Source organism: Andrographis paniculata, unplaced genomic scaffold, assembly GCF_009805555.1.
Source record: "Andrographis paniculata isolate CXL003 unplaced genomic scaffold, ASM980555v1 Contig37END, whole genome shotgun sequence".
In the NCBI taxonomy this organism is placed as follows: Eukaryota; Viridiplantae; Streptophyta; class Magnoliopsida; order Lamiales; family Acanthaceae; genus Andrographis; species Andrographis paniculata.
This window is the reverse complement of record NW_026137570.1, coordinates 2,168,376-2,178,479: the sequence shown is the minus strand read 5'-3', so window position 1 is coordinate 2,178,479 and position 10,104 is coordinate 2,168,376. Positions and strand designations below refer to the sequence as shown.

Below are 10,104 nucleotides of genomic sequence, written 5' to 3'. Positions count from 1 at the left end.
AGGGTGATTACCCACAAAGAAGGGTTGAAGGACACCTTCCCAGTTGCTTGATGGAACATGAGGTCGGTCATTCGCCATGTTTGTTAACACTTCAAGTGTTTTGATTTTCAAAATATGCCTTGGAATGTGTTTCTTAAAATGTGAGAAACAATGTTCTTTTAACGAAGGAGTTTGTTGCGATTCCTACAAAATTGGAAATTGAAAGGTGATCCTCGTTTTGAGAGAAGAAAGAAAAAATGGATTACTAAGTCAATTGGTGTTACAAAGGGGGAAGTATTACAAAAGTGCCCCTAGGGCAGTTTTTATATGTGTCCACTTGATTTCATCCCTGGATAGCCTTCTGGTATTGGCAGCCGTCTGATATCTTATGATGAATTGGGATCGGGCTTGGGTTTTCAGCTCTTGATCCAATTCAGCCTCATTCTTGGTATATTTCTCAAGCAGACGCTGCTCATTGGTAATTTGCTTATCCAGGGTAGACTGTTCTTTCCTTAGCTCCCGCAATTCTGCCTCCTTTTTCTGAATAGCTTCATCAACTTGAGCTTTCATGCTAAGGAGACCGCCCAGCCTTCCAGTAGTCTGCTGAAGGGATTCTCGGGTCTTAGCCAAAGAATTCTCCAGCGTTGTTTGATCAAAGTCGGGCTGGGAGGTTTCGGCTGACAGGAGTCCAATGACTAACACTTCGGTCTTGAGCTCTGTAAGTCTTTCCATCAGCCGATGCAGAATGGGGACGGCTGGTGATTCCGTTGGAGTGTAAAAAAGAAGGCCACCAACCGTCTGAATGAGTTTGTCCAATAAGTCGGACCTTAATTCTGACAGGGGATGGTTAATGGCCTCAGTGAATATAGTTTGGGCCTCCGCCGGAACCGGAACAGTCGATAGGACAGCTAAGTCCGAAGGCCCCTGCAAGTCCTACAATGTCAATAAGTAATCCAAGGGAGGTGCAAATGTATTCAGATAAGATATGTGTTACCTCTGGGTGGACTGCTGTCAGTGAGGGGGGCAGCAATGAGGTCGGTCGAGTAGGGCAGACAGCTGGTATAACAGCAGCCGACTCGTCGGCTGCTGCGAGTGGTCGCTGAGGTGCCGACCTGGGTCCCTATGGAAAGTAGTATATGAAACAGTTAGTGTTTTCTGAAAGAAACATTGTAGCATGGATTGGTTTAATCTTACCAAATTCACAGAAGTCTCCGATTCGGACGAAGACATTTCTTCCATTTCTGGAGGTTGGGCTGCCGCAGGTGGTTCTTCTGCCTGCCACTCGATGGCTAGAGGGAGCGCCGCTGCTGGTTGGGCGGCTGCAGGTTGGGCGGCTGCATCTAGAGCCACTGCAGCCGGGATCTCTGGGGCACCTTCGATTTCGGGATCAGCAACATCAAGGATGTCGTTTTGAGGGTCAGCTTCGGCGAGGGCAGTTGGTCCTTCCTTCGAAATGGATGAGTCTGATGCCATGTATGGCGGTTGACCCATCTGGGAAGTTGTCCCCTCACTGTCCGAAGAGACCCCTGCTGCTGATTCGATGGGTGAAGGTGTCTGTGAAAAATCATGGAAATGTTGTTGTTAAATATATCAAAGTTGGTCATTAGAATCCTAAGTATTGCTGATGAGAGAACTTACTGGTTCTATAGGCACTGCTGGTAAAGATTGCCTCCTGGTCGGGTGCCTGACCCGACCACTCCTCGGTACGGGAGGAAGAGTTTGCCTCCTCGTCGGGTCCTCCGCCCGACTGCTCATTGGCAAATTGGTTTGGACCAAAGGTCCGATTGAATGGTCGGCTGGGGCTGGCGTCGGTTGTGTGGTCGGTGTCACCAAGGTCGGTTCTGGTGAATGAAATAAGTGAAATCAAAGTTAAGATATAGTGAATTGGTTCACGGTTTTAAGAAAAATTACCTAGTCGGGGTCGGGTCCTTGCTGACGTCCTAGTAGTTCCAAGGTCCGCTTGAGCTTGCTGGTCGGTCCCAGAGGTCGGGGGTGTTTGCAGCTGGGAAGCTTTCCTTTTTCGTATTGGAACACTAGATCCGGTCCCCGGGGCGACTGTTTGTGGCTGGGTGCTAGTGTGTCTAGCCGCCCCTAGAACCAATCCTTAGGGGGGAAGGAGTATGTTCAGCAACCGACCCTCATCAGGGGAAATCAGGGGCCATACAACCGACCACCATTCATTGAATGTTTCTACAGTCTCAGGGTTGGAGCGGAAAGGAATATAAGAATTGGAAATTATATACGTGATGAGAAGGAAGAACACATTTGGAAGGGGAAACAATAACGTACCTACAAAGCCAAAAAAGGATAAAAGCAGTATGCTCCCGGTCGGTTACAGGGGTCCCTGGAGCCCCTTGCTGGTCGGTTGCGAACTTTGTCCAACCCCATTCCTTCACACCTTGTAAAGACCACCCTGGATGGTCTTCTGATGGCTCCTGCCCATCTAAGGCTCCCATCACAGGGTCTTCACCCACGACTGGGAGATGCGCGATCATTGCCACATCCATAAGAGTTGGGCCAAAGGGGCCTGATGGTAAGAGGAAAGTCCCATTTTCCGCATTCCAGAAGGCAGACATGGCCAACAGCACCTTCTCATGCAGGTTGATAGGCATGGTGGACAATAGTATGGCCTGGTCGATTTTTTGAGATCGCCATTGGGTTTGGAAGTGTTCTGCTACCCGTCGATACCAAGCGCGGTAAGGATCTTTTGGGTCTGTGAGATGGGTTTTGATGCTGTCTCGAATGCGAATTGCTTGGTAGTTAGGGTTGTTGATAGCCAGGGAATTTCGAGATTCCAAAACTTCCCTCATCCGATTTGAATCTTCAGGGGTAATGCAATATGGGCGGATCGTCGGAGTTAGTACTTTCGAGGCTGAAAATGGGCCCTCTGGGAGGGTTCCGTCGAAAGGAAGGGCAGGAATGTATTGATTCGCCATGATTAGAGTATTTTGGGATTGTGATTCACAAAAGCTCGTATTGCGGGGAAGGAAGTTACTCAGGAGTGTTGCAGTAACTGGTGCAGTTGCTAAGAAAATTTTTCAAGAGAGTAGTGATGTATGAACTTCCAAACATTGATTGTTAAATGGCGTTTGAAAGTCCCTTGGCGGCGGGCAAGTTGTTACGTACGAAATTTAGAATTAGGTTAAAAGCCCAAGGTAAAAAGGAGAATGGGCCTGGCGATAGAGTTGGTTGAACCGGCTGAAGGACACCGTGTGGAAATCAAGGAAAATACAGGACGGAAAGACTTCAGGTCGGAAGGTCTTCAGGTCGGTAGGTCCTCAAGACGGAAAGACTTCAGGTCGGAAGGTCTTCAGGTCGGTAGGTCCTCAAGACGGAAAGACCTCAAGTCGGAAGGTCTTCAGGTCGGGAGGTCCTCGAGACGGAAAGTCATCAGGACGGAAGGACCTCAGGTCGGTAGGTCCTCAAGACGGAAAGACCTCAAGTCGGAAGGTCTTCAGGTCGGGAAGTCCTCAAGACGGAAAGTCATCAGGACGGAAGGACCTCAGGTCGGTAGGTCCTCAAGACGGGAAGACCTCAAGTCGGAAGGTCTTCAGGTCGGGAGGTCCTCAAGACGGAAAGTCATCAGGACGGAAGGACCTCAGGTCGGTAGGTCCTCAAGACGGGAAGACCTCAAGTCGGAAGGTTTTCAGGTCGGGAGGTCCTCAAGACGGAAAGACCTCAAGTCGGAAGGTTTTCAGGTCGGGAGGTCATCAAGACGGAAGGTCATCAGGACGGAAGGACCTCTGGTCGGTAGGTCCTCAAGACGGGTGGCCTTCAGGACGGGAAGTCCGCAAGTTGGGAGGTCCTCAGGTCGGGAAGTTCTCAGATCGGAATTCTGCGGCAGAACCAACAAATCGGGTGGTTTGTTAGTCGGGATGTTTGTAGCTAATTCAAACAAGTCAGATGGTTTGCAAGTCGGGAGGATTGGCAGTCGGACCCATACTATTGTAGATTGGCAGTCGGGCTAAAAGGGCGGAAGGTCTGTAGTCGGCTCAAAGAGTGAAATATAGGGATAATTTTGGTCTGCTGAGGACACGTGTCAGCAGGAGAAGGGTTGGAAGACGGTTGGGAAGGAGACGTTGTAACCGTTCGGGCGACGGTTTTCAGTACAGTTTCTTCAGAGAATATTTAAGGATTTGGATCATCATTTGGCAAGGCATCTTCAATCAACTTCAACAAAGCAAAGTCAGATTTGGGGATCACCACTTTAAATTTCAGTCTTTTATTTTCTAGTTTATTTTCTGTACCATACAGTGTTTAGAGATTCCTAATCTCAGGCACTAATTAATCAAGTTTAAGGATATTTTCTATATCTTTGAATTTTACTTTATTTTTGTTGAAAAATTACATCAACAATAATATTATAATATAATCTCGGTTAATATTATATATCATACAAACTTAGCTCTATTGTGTACTATAAGCACAGTGCCGAAAATAACAAATCATCATAGTAACGGGCACCTATCACAATAACATGCAATTTTGCCCATATATTCCACACAAATGTAAACTCCTAAACTCGGATATGGCACAAAAAAAATCAATTCATAAGAACACTCAAACTTGGCATAATTGTTTCAACCATCAAACAAACAACAGAAGATGATCAGATCCCACACAACACATACACACTGCAATCAATGCTTATTGCTCTCACTCACTCATGCCTACAAACATGACTTCTTATTTTTCCTTCAAATACCGCTATTTTATTAACCGAACATCACAAAATAAATTTGGTGTTCAAGAAAAGGCGCGTACCGTACTGGGATTCACTCTTCCGCCTGCGACAACACGCTAGCGAACACCTTATAGCCGTTCGCCATATCCGACAGGTTGCAATACTCGTTGTTGGCATGGTACGTAGCTGTTAACCCTGCATTTGTGTCCCCAAGTTTATATGTAGCAAGTACAAATTGGTTAATATATATATATATATATACTAAACTTAATTTTACATTCAAAATATTACATCAAATATTACATCAAACAACTATTTCAATTCAAAATTTAACTATTTCAATCCAAACCCCCAAACAAACACACTTGCTTTTTTGGGTTTTTTTATCTTCCAAACTTCATTGTTTAGACAGTGTTTTCCAAAAAAGATATATATATATATATTTCATCTCACAAAATATTACATTAAATATTACTTAATCCACCCCACATTTGTGTCCGGTTTACTGTAGATACGAGAATTTAAGTAAAGTATAATTAGTAAGTAATTAAAAAGTATATTAGTAAATATAATTATCGTTATATAATAAAACTAATTATAGATTAAGACTAAGATAACTAAATAGTTTAACTAAAGATTAAGAAAATTATAAATTATGAAATTTAAAATGTATAAGTATATATCCTAAAAATGAAATAACAAATAAGGTGAGACGACCGAAAATAGAAATAGTGGACGAAAAAAGTGGGACTGAGTGAGTATTAAAATACAAAATATAAATCAAATCTTCTTAATCCAGACTTAAAGAAACACACATCATATGCATATAGAAATATGTATGTCTGTATGAAAAAGAAAAAAGATCGGCAGAGATATCAAAGGATAAATTCAGTTTATCCATTATAAGAGTGTTGTGTGTGGTAATCCCGAGCTAAATGAGAAATACTTTAGAAAGATTTTTTATGTATCTCCATGGTAATTTTGAAAAAGAACAAATATTAAATCAGTCTTAAGTAAGTAGAAGCTCGCAAAAAGAGTGATGCTAACCACTTTATGTCTACTCAATCATCGAAAAATTTGTTCTTTGTTACCAATGTCTAGTTTTAATCACAGATAGTCGGGTTACTACATACGTACATTTTAATGTTCCTTTCATAGTTAGCTAACTAGCCACGACTATTTTATAGTTAATTTTGAAGCCCTTTCTGCCTCATGGCCTCGACCTTTTAGACCATCGATGCAAAAAGGCTACAATGTTAAGTTAAAAGATAGCTCCTAGGCAGAAGATTCCAGCATTCTTAAATAGTTGAGTTTTATTTTCGCCTTTTGCATTTAAGAAGCATAAACACATGAGTTCACTATAATGGCAATTGTAGAATAATAAATAATCGAAACTCTAAGTAATGAAATGGACTGTACCGTAGCCAATGCATTGGACGTCGAAGCCCTCTTCCTGCATAATTTTTTTAAAGGGATGAATAATTGAACTTAGTTTAGTGTTTACAAAATTCACAAATAAAACTAAGAAAAATGGTTTCACCTTCAATTTCGCCACGAGTGGCAAGCTACCGGTTATGGAAAATGGCTCTACCTTCCCAATCACTTCTTCAGTAGCTTTGGCCAACATTTTGTAACCACGAGAGTCACGGTCGCAAGCAATTCCACCGAAGGATTCATCGAAAGTAATAGATAATCTGAGAGAGGGAATAATAGTTTAAGTAAAAGGATAATATGGAAAACATTTATAAATAAGTGTAGCCACCAAATTATAAAATTGATATTTTGGATTGTAACAATCTCGAAGTAATATAGAGGAAAGGAAAACATACGTCCCCCTGGCGTTCTCCTCTGGAAGAACATATTTGGAAGCCGGTCCTCGTGTGTCGAGCTTTTCAATGTTGTCATTCCAGTACTGAATAGATTCTTGAAGCTTCTTCTGTACATCATTTATACTGAAACACATTGTTCATCAGTCATCCAATGAAATGTTAGCTGAAAAGAAGCTGTTTAAAGCTATACATTAAATTAAAATTTACACTTCTTGTCATACCTATAAAATGGAGTCAGCCTGAAACAATAAATAAAAAAGAAATATTAGAAGAGGTCAACGAAAATGTAAAGTCTTAAGTAACAGACGTGAAACGAAACATAACCTAACATCTCCGCAAATTAGACACTCCCCTGGAATTTGATTGATGCCACCTCCAGGATCTGCCAAATTGTTATGGTTATACATGAAAAGAATAGTTGGTATGGTATATTTATGAATAGATCAAGTTTCGATTTAATGTCCAGAACTTACAACTCCATTGAGTTGGCTTCATGGTTGATGGTACTTGAAAACCATATTCTTCCTCTTTTGGATGGCGTGGAAAGTCTTTATAAAACTGTAACTGAATTGGTTTAAGGGCTTCCATTGATAGCTCTAAAGGATTGATTGCCTAAAGTAAGAAACACCAAATTAATATCATAATCAAAACATATTTAGAAGCACAAGGGATTGAATCTTTAAATGTAAGCCAAAATAAAGAAATCCACCAAGTAGTTGTTCTAACTTCCCACTTTGATATTTGTTACTTCATTCTGTTATTGCAATGTTTTTCTAATGTATTAAGTATGCCACAAAGTACACCTTCCCTTCTCCCGTTGCTTGTGAAGATTTAATTACAGAACAATCAACAAGTAATTCAGATAGTAGGAAAAAACTACAGTATGGACCCTTAATTTTCAATATATCCCAAGGAAATGGGCATGAAGAATTTTATCAAGAACATGAAAAGGGTAAATTTTAGTTTATCTTAAACAAGAATTTGTAGCATTAATGAAGTTGAAACCTTGAGAAAATGAATTAATGTAGTTGGGAAAATGCATGCATGATCAAGGAGGTGAAGTGAATAAAGAAGTAGCTGAAATAAAATGCAATATCATCACAGAACAGTCAAGTGTGTATGCAAAATAGCATGAACAACTTCCCTGTTCATCCCACAATATGGTATCTGGCTATCTGCAGTTCATATAATATCAACTAAAACCGAAAGTGCTGGGGGCGTTGGGGGTGGATGTGAGAGAGGGAGAGAGAGATGTCCGAGGGTTTACCATACTGACTTAATTTCTGGCTAGTTCATACATAAAAATTTTAAAGCCTCTGCTGTAGTGACCTTTGAAGAAATAACAAATAATAATTTAGCCCACACCTCATAAGTAATTAGTGCATATACAATTCAAAGATTTAATTTGCATAAATGCACATACTTTAATTTTTTACCGTGACAGATATGTTTATCATTACAGGATATAAGATGCAAAACACTATGATCATAAAATAATTTTAATTAGTATTTTGTACCATAAATTTTGATGACAAACTATCTGGGAAAATGGAAATAGGAAAAGAATTTCTGGACAAAATACATTCAATTGTTTCAGAATATGACGCACTTTATCCCTTACAGTTTATCAACATATTAATGCAGGGAAAGCATATCTGTGTTGATTTTTTACTCTTTCATATGAAATATCCAAAGAAGACATACAAACTTTATATATACATATTAACGCCATTTTAACCAGTAGGAACTCATTAACCTTTTTCTCCATTGATTTTTAATTGTTGGCTGCACATCCATGCATCAACCAAACTTCATAATTCTGCTTAAAAACAGATCCTATGTTCAATCCTATCCATCAATACTGACTTAATCTAATAGACAGTTCCATTATAATTCAATGTCTCCATTACTATGTACAGATCTAGTAATCCTGGGAATAAGAAGCTGTAATAAGTAAACAAAACAATAATCGAAATTGTCAATTTTCAAGAAGATTCGATCAAGGCAGTGCAAAGGGGAGTACCTTATTGGGTAGACCACTGTGAAACAGCCTTCCAGTAACATTAAACCTCCACGGAATCATCCCCCCGGTGCCAATGCAAGGCTGACTATCTGCTGTATCAACCCAATACCTACAAAGAGGGCCAAAGATGGACTAAGCATATCAGAATCAATTTCTTAGTTTCAAAATTGTTGCAAATGCTTACAAGCTTCTCAGTCAAATTGGTTTAAAAAGGAACCGAAAAACATACAGAGGTCCTCTGTGTAAGTTGTCAAAGTATCCGTCCTCATACAGTTGATCAACTCCTATTCCTGGAATAGATGAATTCTCCTCACTGGCAATAAAGATCGCATAAACTGACGACTTCAATGCAGGCTTAGCCACTGCCAGCTTCTTCAGTAGTAGAGTTAGAAGAGCAACATGTCCCAAACAGTCTGTAGTTCCACGCCCTCTAAGTTTGTCGCCATCGATGCTTAAAGAAAAAGGATCGAAATCCTACACGAATATAATACCTCAATTAAATGATCTGCGCTCTTAACACAAAAATGAAGAAATTCTCATCATCATCCAGCTTCAACTCAACTTGTTCATGTTTAAATAACCGAAATTGATACACGACACAGAAAAGCCTAATTAAACACACACGCATACACTGATACACACGAAGCCACAAAACTAACCTCCATTTCCACCAAACTACCATAACCACAACACAAAACAAATAGCAACGCATAATTCAACAAAATTCAGCTACTCAATTCATCGCATAGCTAGAATTTTAAGCACATAAACTGAACATACCCATTCTTCAGGGTTTGCGGTGACCACATCCATATGCATGCCGACGAACGACACAACGTTGTTAGGCTCAGTTCCTGGGTACTCGACAATGAGGTTCCCCCGACCAGGCACGTAGGAGACGTGATTAATGACGAGCGGCTCCCCATTACTAGTGCCGTACGGAGCGAGCACATCGAGCACGTGCCTGACGACCTTGTCCTCCTCCGGGATGAGGTCCGGCGGATTGTTCTGCAGGTGCTCCGCCTCGCCGACGAGCTTCCCCAAAAGCTCGATGAAGGCTTCCTGGTCGAGCTCGCCCAGAACTTGCTTGAGGTCTGCAGCCATACCCATTTTCAACGATTAGTTCAGTTTCAGTTCACTGCTGCGAATCTGTGCTCTACAAAGCTTGGGAAGTCGATCCTTTTATAGTGGTTTTTGGGTTTTAAAAAATTACAGTGTCTTCCTTTATCCAATCATTTTACGCCACGTGGTTTTAGAAAATTAAATAAAGAATTGGGTCTGGTCGTTTTATTTTATTTTTTTTTAATTTCTTCTTTTTGTTTTAATTGGTCTGGTAGGTTTAGGAAAGACGTGTGTCACTTGCGTGGGTGTTTTCATTTGTTGTTTAATTTATGTTTTTATTATTGCTTGATTATGAAGTCCGTAATTTTTACTATTATAAGTTCTTTTTTTCCTTTTTTAAAAAAAAAAATATATCAAATAATTATTTTTTTTATATTATACTCCCTCTGACTCAGTACAATAATCTTGTTTTTCATGTTTGTCCATCCCAAAACAATAGTTTTGTTTCCATAAATAATCATATCAGA

The 10,104-nt window shown here is 40.5% G+C and overlaps 2 protein-coding genes across 2 annotated transcripts; both read right to left on the bottom strand.

Moving 5' to 3' along the window:
• Window positions 1-141: 141 nt before the first annotated feature.
• Window positions 142-1,760, bottom strand: LOC127250493 (uncharacterized). Its single transcript, XM_051273808.1, has 4 exons — window positions 1,618-1,760; window positions 1,174-1,533; window positions 974-1,099; window positions 142-903 (listed from the first exon to the last, which is right to left on the bottom strand). The coding sequence occupies exons 1-4, from the start codon at window positions 1,732-1,734 to the stop codon at window positions 277-279; spliced, it is 1,230 nt and encodes a 409-aa protein (XP_051129765.1). The 5' UTR covers window positions 1,735-1,760; the 3' UTR covers window positions 142-276.
• A 2,748-nt stretch (window positions 1,761-4,508) lies between these two features.
• LOC127250492 (acetylornithine deacetylase) lies at window positions 4,509-9,685 on the bottom strand. The gene is made up of 10 exons (XM_051273807.1): window positions 9,296-9,685; window positions 8,745-8,989; window positions 8,516-8,624; window positions 6,966-7,104; window positions 6,817-6,874; window positions 6,714-6,731; window positions 6,493-6,615; window positions 6,204-6,357; window positions 6,083-6,116; window positions 4,509-4,858 (listed from the first exon to the last, which is right to left on the bottom strand). Exons 1-10 carry the CDS (start codon window positions 9,623-9,625, stop codon window positions 4,755-4,757), a joined length of 1,314 nt encoding a protein of 437 aa, XP_051129764.1. The 5' UTR covers window positions 9,626-9,685; the 3' UTR covers window positions 4,509-4,754.
• Window positions 9,686-10,104: the final 419 nt, after the last annotated feature.